The sequence below is a fragment of the Amblyraja radiata genome, chromosome 1 (genome assembly GCF_010909765.2).
Source record: "Amblyraja radiata isolate CabotCenter1 chromosome 1, sAmbRad1.1.pri, whole genome shotgun sequence".
NCBI classification, from domain to species: domain Eukaryota; kingdom Metazoa; phylum Chordata; class Chondrichthyes; order Rajiformes; family Rajidae; genus Amblyraja; species Amblyraja radiata.
In genome coordinates, this window is record NC_045956.1 from 141179939 (window position 1) to 141203332 (window position 23394).

General features: G+C 43.8%; 1 protein-coding gene across 4 annotated transcripts in view; it reads right to left on the minus strand.

Moving 5' to 3' along the window:
- The window catches only part of pdzd2 (PDZ domain containing 2), a 376364-nt gene that overhangs the window by 135140 nt on the left and 217830 nt on the right, over window positions 1-23394 (minus strand). For all 4 annotated transcript variants that reach the window (XM_033031783.1, XM_033031770.1, XM_033031792.1 and 1 more), the window contains one exon: window positions 8020-8162. In XM_033031783.1, coding sequence (XP_032887674.1) covers window positions 8020-8162 — 143 coding nt within the window. The remainder of the gene's footprint in view (window positions 1-8019; window positions 8163-23394) is intronic.

The following is a 23394-nucleotide window of genomic DNA, read 5'->3' on the forward strand; positions in this document are numbered from 1 at the left end:
AAAGCTCTCTCAAATACCTTCTAAACCTCTTACCTTGTGCCCTCTGGTTATAAACTTATCAGGTCTTATCTGTGCCCCTGGTAATTTTGAATGCCTCAATCAGGTATCTACACACCAAAAACAAGAACCAACCTGTCCAGTCATAGCTGAAATTCTCCATCTCAGGCAAAATGGAAAGATATTCTTACAGCAGAACTAGTCAGATCTAACAGAAACATGGAAAATAAATACCAGAAATTGTCAAATTTAATATCATTCCTCGGGCTGCCTCGTGCCTATTCCTCATGGTGACATTGGGTTTAGTTTGAATAGTTAATAGAGGAGACCAGTTTATGAGCACCATTTAGCAGAACACTTCAGTCTGCAACCCCCTGCCCTCTTTGCAACGGGTTGGCCATACAGCACCAGAGACCCAGGTTCGATCCCGACTACGGGTGCTATCTGTACGGTGTTTGTACGTTCTCCCCGTGAACTCTGTGGGTTTTCTACGAGATCTTTGGTTTCCTCCTACACTCCAAAGACTTACTGGTTTGTAGGTTAATTGGCTTGGTGTAAATGTAAATTGTTCCTAGTGTGTGTAGGATAGTGTTAACATGTGGGGATCGCTGGTCGGTGCGGACTCGGTGGGCTGATGGGCCTGCTTACGCACTGTATCTCTCGGGCCCATTTCTGACCCGTATCTCTCAACTAAATTTAAAATTGTTTCACTTTCCCAGTTCTGTTGAAGGGTCTGCAACCTGAAATGTTAACACTGTTTCTGCGTGCACGGATGCTGTTTGGTGATTTTCAGATTCACGTCTCTGGAACAACCAACAACTCTGTATCATAACTACGTTTACAGACACATTCCTCTGAGTCACTGTTTCCTCTCACCATTTTATAAATATTTAAAATCTAATTTTGTATTTATTCTGAATAAACAGTAACGGCAAATTATTTTATCAAGAAATTACATAAGAAATGATTGGACCTTTATCTATCTTGGCTCCGACATTTAACTTCTTATTGCTTTGCCCAACCCTTGCACAAAACATGCAATAGTTTGCTGCACATGGCTCCTTGTTTAGTTTAGAGATACAGTGTGAAAACAGGCCCTTCGGCCCACCGAGTCGATCACTATAACCAGTATACTAGTTCTATCCTACACACTTGGGACAATTTACAGAAGCCAATTAACTTACAAGCCTGCACGTTTGGGATGTGGGAGGAAACCGGAGCACCAAGAGCAAACCCACACGGTCACAGGGAGAACATACAAACTCCGTACAGAGAGCACCCATAGTCAGGAACGAGCCCAGGTCTCTGGCTCGGTAAGGCAACAAATCTACTGCTGTTTAAGAAAGAGCTGCAGATGCTGGAAAATTCGAAGGTAGACAAAAAGCTGGAGAAACTCAGCAGGTGAGGCAGCATCTATGGAGCGAAGGAATGGGTGACGTTTTGGGTCGAGACCCCTCTTCAGACTGATGTGGGGGGGGCAGGGAGAGGAAAGGAAGAGGCGGGGACAGTGGGCTGCAGGAGAGCTAAGGTCAGTCCGCATTAACCAACCTGATCTCCCGGTAGCTCAACGCTTCAACTCCCCCCTTCCATTACGAATCTGACCTTTCTGTCCTGGGCCTCCTCCATGGCCAGAGTGAGTCCCACCGCAAATTGGAGGAGCAGCACCTCATATTTCGTTTGGGTAGTTTACACCCCAGCGGTATGAACATTGACCTCCAATTTCAGGTAGTCCCTGCTTTCTCCCTCCTTCCCCTCCCCTCCCCAGTTCTCCCACAGCCCACTGTCTCCGCCTCTTACTTTCCTCTTTCTGCACCCCCCCCTCCCACCCCTATATCAGTCTGCAGAAGGGTCTCAACCCGAAACGTCACCTATTCCTTCGCTCCATAGATGCTGCCTCACCCGCTGAGTTTCTCCAGCTTTTTGTCTACTCTACTGCTGTGCTACGCTTGTTCACAATGATGTATACTGGATTGAATTGAAAATCAAAATTCACCCTAGTTTGTGCAGTTCACAGTAGGTTAAATAATTTCAAACTTTTATTGGAGTCCTTCACCTGCCGAGGCTGATAATATGACTACACTTTCACTGTATTCTTTTACTTTTTGTAAATGTTCAGTCAGTTAAAATGAATTGTTATAATAGAAAATACATGCTTTCTTTTGAGAAGCTTGAAGTTAAGATGATGGTACTAAGGTCTTGAAGATCTTGTAAAACACATCATTGTGCTAAACTGTGGTGCTCATCGAAGATTAGTTGTCAGGTTTCCTGAGGCCCAGAAAATCACAAATTTGAAGATCCCATTGAACCCAAGTTAATATTATGTGCAAAAATCAGACTGCTGGAGGAACTCAAACGGTTCAAGCAGCAACTGTGGAAAGAGATAAACAGGTGACGTTTCGAGTCGGGACCCTACTTTGACTGATCAGATGCTGTCTCACCCATTGAGCTCCCCCAGTCCTTTGTTTTTTTTTCCCTTACGATTCCAGCATCTGCAGTCTCTCGTGTCTCTGGCATAATATTATATACACCACATGCCAAATTTCTGCCTTTCAAATTAAGGATTTATGGTGGCTTGTGATAGGATATTGTCTGCAGTTCTGGTTGCCCCATTATAGGAAAGATGTGGAGGCTTTAGATGGGGTGTAGAGGAGGTTTATGAATGCTGCCTGGATTAGAGGGATTCAGCTATAGAGAGAGGTTAGATAGTCTTGGAATGCTGCCTGGATTAGAGGGATTCAGCAACAGAGAGAGGTTAGAGAGTCTTGGATTATTTTCTCTGGAATTTTGGAGGTTGATAGACGTATAGAAAATGATGAGGCATAGATAGACAGAACCTTTTTCCCCCAGGGTGGAAATGTCCAACACTAGAGGGCATAGCTATAATGCAAGAGGGAGAAAATTTAATGGAAATGTGCAGGGCAAGTTTTTTTTGTACACAGGGAGTACTGGTGCCTGGAACACATTGCCAGGGGGTGTTGGTGGAGTCAGATACGATAATGAGGCTTTTAGATAGGCACATGGAAGTGCATGGAAAAGAGGGATATGGATCATGTACATACAGATGAGATCAGTTTAACTAGGCATCACGATTGGCACAAATATTGAGGACCAAAGGGCCTGTTTCTGTGCTGCACTGTTCTATATTCTATGTTCTATTTCTTTACACACTGCATCTCCATTGTATCCTTAATCACACGATAAGCAATTTTCTAATCCCAACAGGTTTGGCAGCATTGGCAGTGAACTCGAACAATTTGATTAAGAAGGAACTGCAGATGCTGGAAAATCGAAGGTACACAAAAATGCTGGAGAAACTCAGCGGGTGCAGCAGCATCTATGGAGCGAAGGAAATAGGCAACGTTTCGGCCCGAAACATTGCCTATTTCCTTCGCTCCATAGATGCTGCTGCACCCGCTGAGTTTCTCCAGCATTTTTGTGTACCTTCGAACAATTTGATTATGGCTAGGAAATACATGAAGGGTTGCATGAATGAGCTCCACTCTGCGGTAGAAACCATCCCATTCAATTCAGAAATTTGGCAGATTCTATCAGTGCTTCACAGTGGGTTAAATAATTCCAAACTTTTATTGGAGTCCTTCACCAGCCGAAGCTGATAATATGACTACACTTTCACTGCATTCTTTTACTTTTTGTAAATGTTGTCAGTTAAAATGAATTGTTATAATAGAAAATAAATGCTTTCTTTTGAGAAGCTTGAAGTTAAAATGATGGCTTTAGTTGGATGGAATAGGCTATGTAGTAATGTCTCAGGTTAGAACACCTGAGAATTTATAATATTTCCTATATTTTAATTACAAAAACAAAGTAGGATTTTAAAAAGTCCAAATAATTAAATGAATAATGCTGTTCTGAAAATCAAACACTACAAATCTTCCAGAGTTCTTTCAGACTGAAGAAGGGCCTCGACCCGAAACGTCACCCATTGCTTCTCTCCAGAGATGCTGCCGGTCCCGCTGAGTTACTCCTGCATTTTGTGTCCATCTTCAAATGGCGTCACGTGCTCCAGACGGCTGTGAGGACGCATGAAGACACGCGCGACCTTCGCGGGACCGTCGCGCCTCCACGCGACGACGAGGTCGCGTGATTAGCCTGCCAAGGACACGCAAGTTGGACAGGGCCTTTAGGGATTGGACACGCTAGAGACAGGAAACATGTTCCCGATGTTGGGGGAGTCCAGAACCAGGGGCCACTGTTTAAGAATAAGGGATAAGCCATTTAGAACGGAGATGAGGAAAAAACTTTTTCATTCAGAAAGTTTTGTCTGTAGAATTCTCTGCCTCAGAAGGAGGTGGAGACCAGTTCACTGGATGCTTTCAAGAGAGAGTTAGATAGAGCTCTTAAAGGTAGCGGAGTCAGGGGATATGGGGAGAAGGCAGGAACGGGGTACTGATTGTGGATGATCAGCCATGATCACATTGAATGGCAGTGCTGGTTTGAAGAGCCGAATGGCCTACTCCAGCACCTGTTGTCTATTGACATTGGTTACATTTGCATTGTCAATCATATTTTTCATGTTACCCTTTGTTTAATAGCCAAGAAAAGTTGAAGCATTTAGCAAAGGTCAATGTGAGCTTGTTAATTGATTTCCTGTTTGATTTAAAGAGCAGTTTGACTCTCATGGATTGTCTTGACTACAAGGTAATGACTAATCTCCTGGATGAAAACAGAATAAGATCAAAACTGTTGTCTGCAAATCTCAGGGGGAACGAATCTGAAACAGATTTCAATCTTACTCACGCTGATGCATCAATGCTCTAGTTACGGATTGCTGAACCGACTAAGTGTGCCCTTTTCAAATGGACGCGGCACTATTTAAAACTTCAGAAGCAATGTTATCACTTAAAATAACATCATTAAAAGAGAAAGAGGTTAAAATTTAACTTAGGAGTCCCTGCTTTTTTTGGCTATTGCTTGACCTCTCATGGGTCAAAGGTGGTATGTGCAGTTTGTATGCACGATTTTGCTAAAGTCATGCCAATACCATCTGGCAGATGCCCACTAAACTCCTGCGGGAAGTTTGCAAAGTGGGCTGATCACAACATTGTTACAGTGCAAATTGATGTTTGGACATTGGCATTTAGCTCAATATTCCAGTGAAATCCCTCTCCTAAATAAAGACAGCTAATCATCTTGACCCATCCATCAGTGCTATTTAAAGAAATCTCAAATACTTCTGAGATATTTTTTGCTTTTCTTTCAGTCCTGCCCTGGTGCTTTCTGCAATAGGTTCAGGTTACAAAAGTCTACAGGGAGTGGTGCAACAGGTGCTGGAAAACATTTTGTTTACGTCAATGCTGAAGCGTAAGCCTTTTACTCCCCGCTGGGGTGGATTAATAAGCATTCCCTTGTAATGAAGAATGTGCAACGAGAACACTGCAAGACAAGATACTGCAAGAGGGAGAAGCATTGCAGCAGCAGGTCTTGTTTGCCAACAATTGTTTAACTGCATCAGCAAACACAGAAGCACAGGAGCGGAGCCAACAGGAGTCAAGGCAAGCTGGGACACGAGAAGCAGAATTCTGGATTTCTCTACATTTATAGAGGATGGAACTTGAGGCCAGCTGGGAATGTGCCGCTCTAGTCAAGGCCTGAGGTAACAAAGCCATGGATTATGGTTTCAGCAACAGATGACCTTAGGCGGGGTTGGAATCAAGAGATGTGACAGAGGCACAAATTGACAGATTTGGTGATGGAACAGAAAGTTAGGTTTCGTATAGTTTACAGATACAGCGTGGGAACACCGTGTCCATGTCGACAACGATCGCCCATACACTAGTTCTATCCTACACACTAGGGACAATTTACGGGAGCCAATTAACCTACAAACCTGCACATCTTTGTAATGTGGGAGGAAACCAGAGCACCCGGAGAAAACCCATGCGGTCACAGAGAGAACATATAAATTCCGTACAGATAGCATTGTACATCGGGGACGGCATGGTGGCACAGTGGCAGAGTTGTAGAGTTGTTGCCTTACAGCGCTTGCAGCTCCAGAGACCAGGATTCAATCCCGACTACGGGTGCTGTCCGTACGTAGTTTGAACGTTGGGTTTTGTTCTCCCCGTGACTGCGTACATGGGTTTTCTCCGAGATCTTTGGTTTTCTCCAAAAGACGTATAGGTTTGTAGGTAAATTGGCTTGGTATAAGTGCAAATTGTCCCTAGTATGTGTAGGATAGTGTTAATGTACAGGGATCGCTGGTCAGTGCGGACTCAGTGGGATGAAGGGACTGTTTCCGCACAGTATCTCTAAAACTACAAAAATGTTCCTATAGTCAGGGTCGAAACCGGGTTTCTGGTGCTGGAAGCCAGCAACTCTACCGCTGTGCTACCCAGATATGTGATCCAAAGCTCAGCTTAGGTTCAGACAATAATAAAGTACTTTGACAAATTAGATACAGTTGGTTTTAGGCAGAGCTGGGCTTCATTAATGGGCATATATAAATGGAAAGTGTGCAATCAAGCGGCTGATGGGCAACATGTAAATGAAATATGGGTGGGGGGGGGGGGGGGGGGGGGAAGGGTTAAGATTTGTATAATCAGCGGCGCCGGAGACCTGGATTCGATCCCAACTACGGAGATGGATGGAGTCTGTACGGTGTTTGTACGTTCTACCGTGATCACATGGGTTTTCTCTGAGATCTTCGTTTTTCTCCCACACTGCAAAGATTAATTGGCTTCAGCTCCCTATACTTGCAGGCATTCCACCTGCAGGGATCTGAAGGCAAGCAGCAACTCTGGCACTATCTCATCGTACCGTGGACCCAGATCACTTCCTCCATCAGGCTATCAGCAGAGAGCAGAGGCCACCCCGACTGAAGTCCCGTCACCCCTTTGCTCCACATGGAAAACAACTCCTAGCATCCATCCAGCCAACTGAGACAAAAGCACATTGGATAGCCACCAAGTGGTCACAGGAGTGGAAGGCAACCTCATCTCCATTACACAGCTACATCTCTTCACCAGATAAAAGCTGTCCAGCGTCTGACCTCCCCAGAGGAGCATGGGTGAAGCTCAACAGACCTCGTACTGGAGTTGGGCGTTTCAATGCCAGCATGTGGAGACGGGGGCTCCGACAGAGCCCAGCCTGTGAATGCGGAGCAGAACAAGACAGCCAACCATGTCATCTCTGGGTGCCCGCTATACCACCCACCAAATGGAGCTCAGGGCCTGGCAGACATTGACGCAGGGACAACAACCTGGCTGCTCAACACCCGGCTTGAGATGTAACTATTCCTTTGGTTTATGTTTCATTCGCAAGAAGAAGATCTCTGAACTGAAAAGATCCTTGTGAGACAACAGTGCGGATAAATAAGTTCAAATGATTCCCTGGCCAGGGCTGGGTGTTCTGGGAACATTCCCTCTTTGAGCAGCAGCAAGGAAATTCATGCAAGACATTTGCGCTTAACTCGGGACCTATTCACAAAGGTCTTCCCCACTAAATGTACGACCTGCTCCACCCATCTCTCTTTAAGGTTTGCAGGGTAAGTTTAACTGTTGCTAGCCATTAATAAGATTGGCCATTGCTGATACGTTCAGTCAATGAATAGTATAGGCTGAATGCCACAATTAATGCTTCAAATAAACCAGCTGTAATGCCTTTGTACCACTGACTAAACATTAATTAGTTTGCATTCTGAAAGCTGCATCTATTTATCTGATCAATGCAAACCGTTGGAACCTCAGTGCAATAACTGCCTGCTATGTTTCTTCAATTAATGAGTCACTACTTTTAATTGTACCTTTTTGGTTGTCGAGGTTGTCCTGATGTTATGAAAGATACTACATAAATACCACAATACACACGTTGAGGATTCTAATTGCCTCAGAAAACAAAATCACATCACAATTATGTTGCAAAACATAAAGTAAATTTACTGTGTTTTCTCGTAAACAGTTTTGTACATATTTTGAAATGGACAATCCAATAAGTATTACAGCAGCATGCTCATGTATCAATCAATTGACAACTTAGTCTTGTATGTGACATGCTACTAATTACCTTTGTGCTGATCCTCCTTCTTCCACAGATGTAATGATGATGCCATGGGGAGAACGTTTGGATCCCCGGCCTCCTGTGATCTGAATGCCCAGTCCATCTGAACCTTTAACCATGTGCATTTTCCAAATCTGGCAGCCTTCCCGCTGCAGGGTGAGGGTTTGTGGGGCGGAAGCATTAGGTGAATATTATTCCACAATAGATAAATATTAATGGCAATGCATATAAATTAAATAAAAACATGTATATTGTCTAGAATGTAGAAACAAGCAACTGCAGATGCTGGTTCCGAAGCATCTCAGGATTGATAGCGATGTCTGTTTCCCAGGCAAGTGGCATGCTTTCTAACATTAAAGTAAGATTGATTGATTGAAAGGCACAGCGTAGAAACAGACCCTTCAAACCACTGAGTCCATCAATCACCTGTTCACTGTGATGGCTCGATTGTAATCATGTACTGCTGACTGGATAGCACACAGCCAAAGCTTTTCACTATGTTTCTTTACACGTGACAATAAACTAAACAGAACAGAACATTATGTTATCCCAGTTTTGCACACACTCCCTACACACTAGGGAATATTTTCATGGGACAAGTAACCTACAAATCCGCACGTCTTTGGAATGTGGGAGGAAACTGGAGCAGCAGGAGGTCGTCCATACGGTCACAGGGATAACATGCAAACTCCACAGAGATAACAGGATCTAACCCGGGTCTCTGGCGCTGTGAAGCAGCAGCTCTACCAGCTGCGTCACCATGCTGCTCCTTCATATATCATTTCTCCTTCGTTTCATAAAAAAAGTCAATATGCTCGTTAGACTTTTGAAGGAAATCAACTTTAAAAATTTGAAACTGAAGCTTCTCCATACTGATGAATCACCATCATAGTTCATGTTACAGATAATGGCAAAAAGTGACTCAAAACTCAAGTTACAGAAACTCCAAATTTAAGGGACACTTTCAGACAGAGCTTACATAACCGAAGATAGACACAAAAGCATTAGGTGAATATTATTCCACAGTAGATAAATATTAATGGCAATGCGTATCTATCTATATCTATCTATATATCTATATCTATCTATCTTTATCTATATCTATCTATCTCTATCTATATCTATATCACTAAAACTCTCATCTTGTTTGTGATTCTGTCTAAGTGCCTGCCCATGTGCTCCCGGAACTACGCCAAAACGGTACACAATACCACCACAATTTTTAGACCACCTTACTCACAATTGTCTTGTGGTGTGTTTTTTTAATCAAGTTTTGTTCAGATTGATGTCATATATTACAAGTTGTTCACATTTTTAACTTTACAAAATCCAGTTTGAGAAAAAAATCACTTCAAGCTGCAGTGGCAGTTAGCAGCTATGACGTCACAATGGGAGCTCATTTACACAAACTGCTCATCAACAGTGTTCCACCCAGTGCAATGAGAGATTTGTTATACTGTTGTAAGGAGAGGGGACAAGGAGAAATGTTATTTAAACATTGTGTTTAGTGAGGGAGTGGGATTACGGGAGAGGGGAGGAGTGGGGAAGCAGGGAGATAGAGGGAGAGGGGGGTAGGGATGGGAGAGGGGTTATGGAGGGAGGGAGGGAGTGACTAAGGGTAGGGGAAAGAAGAGGGAGGGAGAAGTGAGGAAGGGAGTGGAGGAGGGGAGGAGGAGAGGGGAGAGAAGAGGGAGGGTGAAGGGGAGGGAGTGTTGGGAGATGATGGGGAATGGAGGAGGATAGGGGTAGGAAGAGAAATGGCGAGGCGTAGTTGGGGAGGGTTGCCATGACTCGTGTCACAACGGGGATCTCAGGTATCACAACGGGAACCCGTCGGCCACGCCTGCGCAGTTGGAGGCTATGGGTGAGAGGTGGAATATTGCATTTGGGGATCAGTCCTCCCGTGTGACAGGGACCCAATGGGTCCTGCGTGTCTGCGTGTCTTTCTGTGAGTCATGCACTGAATTAAACCAAAATGGTAAAAAATAGCACTACAATGGACCACCTTACTCACCATTGTCCTGTGGCGTGTTGTGTCAAGTTGTGTTCAGATTGATGGTATATTTTACAAGTTATTCACATTTAAAACTTTACGAAAAATTACTTGAAGTTGCAGTTAGCAGCTATGATGTCACAATAGGATCTCATTTACATAAACTGCCTACTTAACTTTTCACTGTAAAAAATCAATTGCACTTGCTGGCCCTGTACGTTACAATGCAAATCACAGGACCCCGAGTCCTGGCAGCAAGTGCAATTGGATTTTTTAAAAGTGAAAAGTCAATTTTTTAAAGTTTAAAGAGAGGGAGGGTGAAGAGGAGGGGGAGGGAGTGCTGGGGATAAGAGGACATGAGCCGCTACTGCGCAGTCGGGGGCTATGGGTGAGTGGTGGAATATTGCGTTGGGGGAACGGGTTGCTTTGGGGGAACAGATGAGTGGTGGAATATTGCTTTAGGGGAATGAGTTGCGTTGGAGGACCAGGCCTCCCATATGACAGGGACCCAACGGGTCCCACTTGGCCTAGTAATTAAATTAAAAACATGTATATTGTCTAGGATGGAGAAACAAGCAACTGCAAATGTTAGTCCCGAATCTTCTAAAGCATCTCAGGATTGATAGCGATGTCTGTTTATTACTAGATTAGTCTGAAGAAGATTATGTCTATTCTGTAGGAAGAAACTGCAGAATCTGAAGGAGGGTCTCGACCCAAAACGTTACCCATTCCTTCTCTCCAGAGATGCTCCCTGTCCCGCTGAGTTACTCCAGCTTTTTGTAACTATGTCTATTGTTTTATTAATTCGATTATCGGTTGTGGCTGGAATAATTGGCATTTATTGCCCATCTCTAGATTTCCACCAACAAGAGTCATACGGTTATCCAATCATACATTGTGGAAACCAGGCACGTGCCGTCAGGGTAGGCAAGGTAGGCAGTGCCTACCCCGACTAAAATTATAAAATGATAATTATTAAATATAAATAGTAAAGGCATGGGAGAATCGATCTCTTAGGTAGGCATAATTCTCCGTGCCTTTCATGCGCAGTACACGTAATACGCGAAGGTCTGTGCTGCTCACGTGCCATCGACGCTGCTTCAAGCCGTCAATTTCAAGGGGAGCTGAAGGCAGCTGAAATTCTGCCTTTGCACCGTGGACTGTGTACTGCCCATGCGCAGCGCAAGTTTCTTGACGGGTTTTTCAAACATGGATTGTCATTATCTTAAGAGTATCTTAAGAAACAAAGAGAGAAGAATGGAGTTCGTGTGCAAATAATTTGGGAAGTAGATTTCTTTGAGCTATATGTTTTTAAATACCGTATTTCCCGGCAATGAAGACGCTATTTTTTACCTAAAAATAAGGCACGAAAATGTACCTGCATCTTGGAGGCCGAAGGTTAGGTTGTTAGCCAAGAAAGATAGACTTGGCTATCCCTCAGTACAGCAACATCAAGAACGATGTTGCTGTACTGAGGGATAGCCAAGTCTATCCCTCATTGCTAGCAGCTGAATGGGAAGAGGCTGTAATAGGACAGTGCTGCCGGGGGGGGGGGGAGTTCCTTTCACAGCGTGTGGGGAGTCTGGCCTGGAGTAAAGCTGCGGGGAGGGCAGGAGAATTGAGAAGAAGGGGGTCGGGGATCATGCCAGCAACCAGCTCAAGAGCTGGTCAGCGGGCGATGGATAACAGGACAGCGGGTGGTGGAGCTTACTCCATATGTCAGTGCATGTCAGTGCGAGTAACCTCAATTGGTCCCCTGTTCGCGCTGACACAGGAGTAAGCTCCACTGCCCGCTGTCCAGTTATCCATCACCCGCTGACCCGCTCAGCTCTATGATCTTTGATCTTGAGCTGGTCCCCTCAATTGTTTTGAGTCGAGACCCTTCGGAAGAGGCGGAGACAGTGGGCTGAGGGAGAGCTGAGAAAAGGCAATGTTTCTTCTTCCCGCCCGCCCCACCCTCACATCAGTCTGAAGAAGGGTCTCGTCCCGAAACGTTGCCTATTTCCTTCGCTCCAAAATGCTGCCTCACCCGCTGAGTTTCTCCAGCATTTTTGTCTACATTAATATTGTTGGTGGTTGAGGTACAAAGGTTAAAAGCCAGGCTTGCTCCCATCTGCCACAGGCATTTACAAATTTCAAAATGACTATCACTGGTGTTGCAGCAACAAATCGCACAGCTATTAAATGACCTCAAACTAACTTGGAGCATCGGGAGATAATTGCCCCTCCTTAATGTCAGGTTGATAGCACAATGGCAGTTGCGGACAGTGTGGATTAGATTTCAGATAATCTCATTGGCAGGTAGACTTTCATCTTGTGATGGTTCAACCAAGTAATACTATATTTGAGATGCTTTAAAAGGAAATCCCATCATTAACCCGACTATCAGTTTAAGATCCAAAGAAGACAGCTCTGTGTGATCCACAGATGGCTTCTGTAGCTTTCAGTTCCATTTGGGAACAATAGTTTCTTTTGCAATAAAATCCTGTACAGATGTGTAGCAGGTTGCAAATGTAAGAAGAGCATAGATTTTACCAAGTCCAAAAGAATAGGAAATTTGTAAGAGGGTGATTTCACTATAACATTTGAATAGGTTTTGCTGTTAATTTTTTTGCTTTAACTTTAAACTTCATTTACAGAGTTAATCTGTGGTAAACAAGCTATCTGCCAGATTCACATAAAATCAAGTAATCATCAAGAAACGATTATTTGGCAATTATCATCCGCTGAATCATTGCCACAGAAGGCTGTGGAGGCCGTCAATGGATATTTTTTAATGCAGATATTGATAGATTCTTGATTAGTACAGGTGTCAGGGGTTATGGGGAGAAGGAATGAGCATGGGGTTGAATGGCATAGGCTTGATGGTCCGAGTGGCCTAATTCTGCTCCTATCACTTATGAACTTATGAATCTGAACATGGGCTGCCGATAGTGTAAACCTATGGGGGCTTTGCAGAAAAAGCACAGTTTTATTTCAGTGCATCTTCCACCAAATATAAAGAACTGGACTTTAGAGAAGCAGGAGGATCGCAAGAAAATGGCTCGAAGGGCCGAACAGTCAACTCCTGCACCTATTTTCTATGTTTCTATGTAAAATATGAGCAGGAGTAGACCACCGAGGGTTGGCAGCCTGCCTGCCAGCACGGATCAGCCATAGACCACAGCTGATCTATGCTGGGCTCAACTCCTGTTCTCTGTCTGCTCCCCATAATACTCAATTCCTCAATTTTTCATATTTTTATCTATCAACAGCTTAAATACATCCAATGATCAAATCTCCACCACCCCCAGTGGCAGAGAATTCCAGAGATTCACTACCTTTTGAGACAAGAAATGTCTACATTGTTAAGTTTTAAATGACTGACGCCATATTTTGTAGCTATCGCTCCCTATTCAAGGGCATCTTCAACCTCGTGCTATGCAGTCTGAGGTTCCTACCTGCTTCCAAAGGTCATTATTCCAAGAAGAGCAAGGTGACCCGCCTCAGTGCCTCAATGGCTACCATCCAGTCGCACTTCCTTCACCGTAATGACAGGTTGATAATGACACAATTCAACTTCTGCCTCAGAAATGACCTGGATCCCCATATATTTGCCTTTCACCACAACAGTTTAACAGCTATCTTCTCACTGGTTTTCAACTCTGCTGTGGACCATCTGGATAACAGAAACACACATGTCAGACACATTGTCCACCACTCTGTGTTCCACATGATCATCTCCTCCGAGCTCCAAGACGTGGCTTCTATAACTTCCTTTGCAACCGGATCCTTGATGTCCTTGTAACTCAGACAGCATGGATCAGCAATTAGGAAGGAATGGCAGATGCTGATTTTTCTTGATCTTTATTCTCTTTGTCCTCTTTTCATACATTACACTTCCTTATCTACACACTTCCTTATCGATGTACCACCCACTCCCCTGACATCAGTCTGAAGAAGGGCCTCGACCCGAAACGTCACCCATTCCTTCTCTCCAGAGATGCTGCCTGTCCCGCTGAGTTACTCCAGCATTTTGTGTCTACCTTGGATCAGTAATGACATTGCCTCCTCAATGACCATTAACATAGGTGCATGTCAAGGCTGCATGCTTAGCCCTCTCTTCTACTCCGTTTACACCCATGACTTGTGTGGCTCAGCACAGCTCCAATGCCATCTATAAGTTCACCAACACCACCACCGAATCACAGCTGGTGATGAGTCAGCCTTTAGGAGAGAGTTAGAGTACCTGGTTGACTGTTGCCTCAACAATAATCCCTCTCTAACATCACCGAGGCTAAGGGCCTTGATGGTAATAATGTATCGTTTTTTCACTGACTGGACAGCATGCAACAACAAAAAAGCTTTTCACTGTACCTTGGTACATGTGACAATAATAAACTCAACAACTAATATTCTGAGCAATTTTGGGCACCATATCTGAGGAAGGATGTGCTGGCTCTGGAGAGGGTCCAGAGGAGGTTTAAAACAATGATATCAGGAATGAGTAGGTTCACCTATGATGAGCGTTTGTCAGCACTGGCCCAGTACTCACTGAAGTTTAGAAGAATGAGGGGGGACCTCATTGAAACATATAGAATAGTGAAAGGCTTTGATAGAGTGGACGTGGAGAAGATGTTTCCACCAGTGGAAGAGTCTAGGACTAGAGGTCATAGCCTCAGAATTAAAGGAAGTTCTTTTAGGAAGGAGATGAGGAGACATTTATTTAGTCAGAGGGTGGTGAATCTGTGGAATTCTTTGCTACAGAAGGCTGTGGAGGTCAAGTCAGTGGATATTTTTAACACAGAGATAGATAGATTGTTGATTAGTACAGGTGTCAGAGGTTATGGGGAGAAGGCAGGAGAATGGGGTTAGAAGGGAGAGAGATATGCCATGATTGAATGGTGGAGTAGACTTGATGGGCCAAGTGGCCTAATTCTACTCCTGTCAGTTATGACCTTATCATACTTAAGAAATGGGAAGTCGGGAGGTTAAATGCCAGTTTTCATCAGTGAGTCAGTGGTGGAGAGAGTTAGCAGCTTGAAATTCTTGTCCGTTAACAACAGATGACCTGTCCTGGGCTCAGCATATAGATGTGATCATGAAGAAGGTGCACCTGCTCCTCTAACTTCTTACAAGTTTTAAGAGATTCAGCACATCTCCGTACACTGTAACAAGCTTCCATTCTATGACTCTTTGAGATGTACTTAGAAAATACCCTGTCTGGTGCGGCTGTTCCAACCCAGAGGAATGCAAGAGGCTGCAGTGAATGATGGAAAGTACATGACCTCACACATCCCTCATTAAACTCCATTTGTCTGGTTTTCCCCCAATCATCAATCTTTCTCAAGCCCATTGCAGACTAATAATATCCTCGGAAGAGAGATATGGTTCATAACAAAAAAATATTCAGGGTTTCTATAGATATTCAACAATGAGGAGTTAACCAAGTATTGGACCGATAGAAAATGAGCCTAGGAAATTAATAATTGAAAACAAGGATATAACCAGTGAATCTAATCCCGTAGTTTGCATGAGGATACAAGTTACATCACAGAAATAAAAGTGGGAATTGCAAGGAAGAGAGGATATCAGGAAAATTACAATTACCTCAGCAAAATTGTTTGAAATAGGTTACGAGTTATCAGTTTTAATTGACTTCATCCAAGTCAGATATTTGATGTGGAAAGTTCCCTAGATTCTGGGAAGATTCCTTTAGATTGGAAAATGGAAAACATACTTCCTTTATTCAAAAAGGGAGAGACACAGAAATCAGGAAACCACAGGCCAATTAGCTCAACATCTGTCTTGCACAAACTCCAATTATAATTTTGTTATTCTGTTTCGCTACAGCTGTGGTGCTGGGAACAGAAAGATTGATGAAAGTAGTATCAGTGTTTGCAAAGGGTAGTCAGTTTTAGATCAGTCAATAGACAATAGGTGCAGGAGTTGGCCATTCGGCCCTTTGAGCCAGCACCGCCATTCACTGTGATCATGGCTGATCATCCACAATCTGTACCCCGTTCCTGCCTTCTCCCCATATCCCTCGTCTCCGGTTATGTTTAACAACTCTATCTAATGGGCCTGTCCCACTTACGCGACTTCTTCAGCGACTGCCGGCACCCGCCATAGGTCGCCGAAAATGTTCAACATGTTGAAAATTCAGCGGCGATCAGAAAGACGCTACGAGTCTTTGGGTGACTGAGCAGACTACTCACAACCATACAGGCGACAATCTGGCGACATGTAGCTGGGCGAAGCCTGTATGGTCATGAGTAGTCGCCCAAAGAGTCGTACCTTGTACTGGTCGCCGCTGGATTTTCAACATGTTGAAAATTTTCGGAGACCCGCGGCGATTATGACGGGTGCCGGCAAGTCGCCCAAAAAAATTGCGTAAGTGGGATTGGCACTTAACTCTCTCTTGAAAGCATCCAGAGAATCGGCCTCCATTGCCTTCTGAGGCAGAGCATTCCACAGATTCACAACTCTCTGGGTGAAAAAGTTTTTCCTCATCTCCGTTCTAAATGGTCTACCCATTTATTCTTAAACTGTGACCTCTGGTTCTGCACTCCGCCAACATCAGGAACACGTTTCCTGCCTTAGGCATGTCCAACCCCTTAATAATCTTATACCTTTCAATGAGATCTCATCTCTTCCTAAATTCCAGTGTATACAAGCCCAGTCGCTCCATTCTTTCAACATATGACAGTCCAACCATCCCGTGAATTAACCTTGCGAACCTACACTGCACTCCCTCAATAGCAAGAATGTCCTTCCTCAAATTTGGAGACCAAAACTGCACGCAATATCCAGGTGTGGTCTCATCAGGGCCCTGTACAACTGCAGAAGGACCTCTTTGCTACTATTCTCAACTCCTGTTGTTATTAAGGCCAACATGCCATTTGCTTTCTTCACTGCCTGCTGTACCTGCATGCTTACTTTCAGTGACTGATGTACAAGGACACCCAGATCTCGTTGTACTTCCCCTTTTCCTAACTTCACACCATTCAGATAATAATCTGCCTTCCTGTTCTTGCCACCAAAGTGGATAACCTCACATTTATCCACATTAAACTGCATCTGCCATGCATCTGCACACTCTCGCAACCTGTTCAAGTCACCCTGCATCCTCATAGCATCCTCTTCACAGTTCACACTGCCACCTAGCTTTGTGTCATCTACAAATTTGCTAATGTTATTTTTTATCCCTTCATCTAACTTATTAATGTATATTGTAAATAGCTGCGGTCCCAGGACCAAGCCTTGCGGTACCCCACTAGTCACTGCCTGTCATTCTGAAAGGGACCCGTTAATCCCTATTCTTTGTTTCTTGTCTGCCAACAAATCACCAACAAAAAACCTTGTCAAAGACTTTCCGAAAGTCCAGGTACACTACATCCACTGGCTCTCCCTTGTCCATTTTCCTAGTTACATTTTCAAAAAATTCCAGATGATTAGTCAAGCTTGATTTCACCTTCATAAATCCATGCTGACTCAGACCGATCATGTTACTGCTATCCAAATGTGCCGCCATTTCATCTTTTATAATTGACTCCAGCATCTTCCCCACCACCGATGTCAGGCTAACTGGTCTATAATTCCCTGTTTTCTCTCTCCAGCCTTTCTTAAAATGTGGGATAACATTAGCTACCCTCCAATCCACAGGAACTGATCCTGAATCTATAGAATATTGGAAAATGATCACCAATGCGTCCACGATTTCTTGAGCACCTCCTTAGGTACATGTGCTCCTCGACCTGCGATGGGGTTACGTTCCGATAAACCCATTGTAAATCGAAAATATCGTAAGTTGAAAACGTATTTAATACAATTTGCTCACGTGACCGGAGGTGAGCTGCGGCTCGCTGCCGTTGCCCAGCGTTTGTACCATTGTAAAGTCGAAATATCGTAAGTCGAAGCATCGTAAATCGGGGAGCATCTGCACCCTGGGATGCAGACCATCCGGCCCTGGGGATTTATCAGCCTTCAGTCCCATCAGTCTACCCAACACCATTTCCTGCCTAATGTGGATTTCCTTCAGTTCCTTCATCACCCTGGGTCCTCTGGCCACTAGTACATCTGGGAGATTGGTTCTGTCTTCACGAAGGAAGACACAAACAAAGTACCTGTTCATCTCAACTGCCATTTCCTTGTTCCCCATAATAAATTCACCTTTTTCTGTCGTAGGCAAAATAGTTTCAAAAACATTGAGGGATGCCGTGTATCAGTGGTTAGAGAAACAGAAGTTAATCAATGACAGTTGGCAAGGATTTAGGGAAAGATAATGTCATTCCACCTTAACTGCATTTTCGAGGTTGTATGAGGTGCGTTAACGATAAGAGAACACTTGATCTTATGCACATGCATTTTATCAAGGCATTTGAGACACCCAGCATCTCGACTAAAAACGTTTCCCACCCATGTTCTCCAGAAATGCTGCCTGACCCACTGAGTTACTTCAGCACTTTTGTGTTCTATGGAAAATCCCAGCATCTGCAGTTCCTTGTGCCATTATTTTACTGCTCCACTGCAAAATCTCCTCAGTGCTTTCTATTTGCAGAAACCCTTAGAAAATGTCTTACATTTCCGTGGTCGGCTTGTGAAGTGGAATATGGAAACCCCAGCGCACAGAAGTGGAGTCTGCTGGAGGCTTATTCTATTACTTCCACAAAACGTTTCAGTAAGTTTATCTGGAACAATCTGCGTTTCAAAGTTTAGACTGGTTTGGATTCTCTGAATTGATAATTGCAAAGTCCTATATCATCTGTTTCAACAAGAAGCCAGAAAGCCAACAGACCAGGTTGAAATGTGCATTATTTTCAATGGCTAAAATTTAATTGGGGTTTTGTGAAAAGACTGCAACTAATTGGCTCAGGGAGATGGTCAAAATCTAAACGATTTGGGGTATTTATGAAAGACTTGCTATGGGGAATAAAATTTCATACAATTGTCGAGCTAATCATATTTTCAGTTGTTTTATAAAATAATTTAGAACCAAAAGAAACGCCAAGGATTTTATTGGTGCAAATGTACATTCTTTACTGGGAGTAGTAAATAAGAAGTCCAGCTGCAGCTTGCATGTGAGATTTATATAAACTACCTGAAATTCCAGAGGTATGGTGCAGGTTTCTTGCTGCAACCCTGTTTGGAGAACTTCAAGCATACTGGGAACAGCTGCTTCCACCAAATTTAAGACATTTCCTGAGGATACTGTCAGCCTCACAGTGACCTTCATTGTGAAGGGTAGGACAATAGACAATCGGTGCAGGAGTAGGCCATTCGGCCCTTCGAGCCAGCACCGCCATTCAATGTGATCATGGCTGATCATCCCAATCAGTACCCCGTTCCTGCCTTCTCCCCCATATCCCCTGACTCAGCTATCTTCAAGAGCCCTATCTGGCTCATGTCAGGGTATTTTACAAAAAATAGATTGCCCAAATTATTTTGCATTTAACTTACACTATCAAAACAGATGTATATATTTTCTTTAAATTCCCACTGAGGAACTAATTCTATGATGCCTTGCTAACAGCCTCGAAACACGACATACCTGGTTGGACAGAGCATTTAAAATATATCCACACATCACAACTCAGCTACGACAAGTGTACATTTATGGCAATAAAATGCTTGATATTTCTCTTAGTTGTAATATTTTGATTTTGAAAATTCTTGAGTAAAACTGGAAATGATTTTGAAAAATTATTTGGATTACTTCTACAATTATAACAAACACCACAAATCTATTAAATTGATTGTGATGAAAAATCATTGACCTGAAAGATTGACAATTTCTCTCTACAGGGAGGGTGGGGGAGCTGAAAGCAATAATTTAAAAAAACACAGACAAATTACAGCCAAGAACAGATTACCCCAGGCAGGGTTGTTCCCCGATAGGCCGATTGTTGGCTGGGGCGGTGGATTTACAAAAGGACTTTTAGTGGTGGAAGGGGGTGGTGGTGTGGGGAGGGGGGGGGGGGGGGGGGGGCAGAGGGGCATGGGGTTGGTGAGTGAGAGGGAGGAGTTGGGGTGGGTGTGTATTTGTAGAAGCTACCTAAAATTAGAGAATTCAATGGTCATACCGCTGGGTTGTAAACTACCCAAACAAAATATGATGTCCCTCCAATTTACATGTGGCCTCACTATTCACCATTTGCGATGTCTTAGGTCGGCATGGTGGCATAGCTACTGCCTTACAGAGCCAGAGACCCGGGTTCAATCCTAACTACGGGTGCTTGTCTGTGCGGAGTTTGTACGTTCTTCCTGTGACCTGCGTGGGTTTTCTCCAAGATCTTCGGTTTCCTCCCACACTCCAAAGACGTACAGGTTTGTAGGTTAACTGGCTTGGTGTAAATGTAAAAATTGTCCCTACTGTGTGTAGGATAGCGTTAATTTGCTGGGATCGCTGGTCGGTGCGGACTCGGTGGGCCAAATGCCTGTTTCTGCGCTGTATCTCTCTACTAAACTAATCTAATGTATTTCAGAAGATATTAAACATTTTTTTAGTCCTCCAGAAGGAACAAGCACAAAACTACATTTTATATGCACTGCCAAAAAAAACTCAGGAGAGTCGAATAACAAGGTGGTGCAAGTACACTAGCCGTCTATTTCTTGGCACATCATGAAATCAGACTTCAAACCGGTGCCAAGGGCATTTACTCTTTATGCCAACCATAAGAACTAAGTGAAATGAGTTTGTGTAACCAAATCCAGACACATAAAGGAAAACGGCCAAAGAAAAAAAATCTATCCAAGTTTTTTGAAGATTTGGCCAAAAAGAATTGGGACAGACCTGCAGACGTATATTTGGATTTCAATAAGGCATCTGATAAGGTTCCACATGGTAGGCTGCTCTGGAAGGTTGGATTGCATGGGATCCAAGGAGAGATAGCCGACATGATTGAAAATTGGAAAGAAGCACAGAGCAGAAGAAGGTTGCTTCGCAGACTGGATGTCTGTGGCCAGTGGTGTGCCTCAGGGTTCGGTGCTTGGACTACTACTGTTTGACATCTACATCAATGATTTGGATGAGTATGTAGAAAGCGTGATTGGTAAGTTTGTAGATTACACTAAAGTGGGTGATATTGTAGATAGTGAAGGTGGTTGACAAAAACTGCACGTGATTTTGATCGGTTGGACAGGTGGACTGAGGAGTGATGGATCGAGTTTAATACAGAGAAGTGCAAGGTGTTGCATTTTGGTAAGACTATGGGGCATCTAGATGTGCAGGTGCACAGTTCCTTGGAAGTAGTGACACAAGTAGATAGGGTGGTCAAGGACGCTTTCGGCACGATGGCCTTCATTAGTCTAAGTATTGAGTAGAGGCCATGTTACATTTGTACAGGACATTGATGAGGTGACATTTGGAGCATTGCGTTCAATTTTGGTCACTGTCATAGCAAAGATGTTTTTAAGCTGGAAAGGATGCAGAGAAGATTTACGAGAATGTTGTCAGGACTAGAGGACCTGAGCTGCAGGACTAGGTTGGGGAGGTAGTACTTTATTCCTTGGAGGGGTGATTTTATGCAGGTGTATAAGATCATGGGAGTATTAGATAGAGTAAATGCAGTGTATTTTACCCAGAGTAGAGGAAGCAAGAACCAGAGGACATGGGTTTAAAGTGAGAGGGGGAAGATTTTATAGACACGAGAGGCAACTTGTTTTTACACATAGGGTGGTAAGTATATGAAATGAGCTGCCGGAGGAGGTAATTGAGGCAGATACTATCACGATGATTAAAAAACATTTGGACAGGTACATGGATAGTATATGTTTGGAGGGATTGGACCAAACACAGGCAGATGGGGCATGTTGGTCGGTGTGGGCAAGTTGGGCTGAGGATCCTGTTTCTACACTGTATGACTCCAACTAAATATTGAGGGCACTGAAAATGGAATCAAAATGGCTTGGAACTTGAAGTGGTGCATTTTTAAAGATTTATCAGCTTCCATCCAGTAGTAAATGCCAACCATTTACAATGTGCTAAAACTGTACATATTGACCACAGCAGGTCCTTGTAAATAGTGAGAAACAGATGTGTGCTACTGTGGATTTAATCACATTACCATCATTTTTAAACAAATGCCAAGATACTGCTTCCATTCATATTATGCTTTTATGGCCATTAAACACCTTAGAACATAGTTCAGGACAAATTATATTTGAAGATCAATTTCTCCAGTATAGAGCTAACCTTTCACAGATGACACTGCCATTGTGGGCCGGATATTAAATAATTCTGAAACGGAGTACAGGAAGGAGATTGAGAACCTGGTGTTGGGACAACAACCTTTCTCTCAACGTCAGCAAGACGAAGGAGATAGTGATCGACTTCAGGACGTGAAGCGGTACACATACCCCAGTTTGCATTGATGGTGCCAAAGTAGAGATGGATGAAAATGTCAATATCCTAGGAGTCAATATGACCAACAACTTCTCCTGGACCACCCATATTGAAGCAACGACGAAGAAAGCACACCAACGCCTCTACTTCCTTGAGGCCCTGTCCCACTTTCCCGAGTTACTCACGAACACTCCCGAGTTTTCCCCTTGATTCGAATTCGGAGAATTACGGTAATAGCCATTCGTAGGTACTCGGGGCTATTTATTTAAACTCGTGGACATTTATCAACATATTGAAAAAACGTCCCGACTTACCTGATGCCCCGAGTTCCTATGGCTGGCATTACGAGCCGCTACAAAACACCTACGAACTCCTACGGCCTCCTACGAGCTCGCTACCGACATTCCCTGAGTTCGAATCAAGGGGAAAACTCAGGAGAGTTTGTGAGTAACTCGGGGAAAGTGGGACAGGGCCTTAAGAATGCATAGGAAGTTTGGCATGACCCCATACAACTCTCACCAACTTCTACAGTTGCACCATAGAAAGCATTTTATCAGGATGCATCGCAGCTTGGTTTGGGAACAGCACCATCCAAAACCGCAAGAAATTGCAACGAATTGTGGACGCAGCCCAGACCATCACACAAACCAACCTCCCTTCTATTGAAGCTCGACACAATGTGCTGGTGTAACTCAGCGGTACAGGCAGCATCTCTGGAGAGGAATGGGTGAAGTTTCAGACCCGAAAATGCATCTATTAGATGGAGATGGTAATTTTGATCCCTACTGACTTACTGCCATTCTGAAGGTAATAAACAGATTGAATTTTACCTCAATCAAGGGTCCCGACCCAAAACATTGCCTCTCCAATCCCTGCACAGATACTGCCTGACCCACTGAGTTCCTCCAGCACTTCTGCTTGAGTTTGATGGCTTTCTAAATGCTGACCGTAACAAGACAAGTTTTTGGTTCCGCTCCTTCTGCTGTGCAAGGATGTACTCAAACACTGCAGCTGCCTTCAGTCCCATCTTATCTTTCATTGACATTCAGCTTGAGACCAGTGGTAG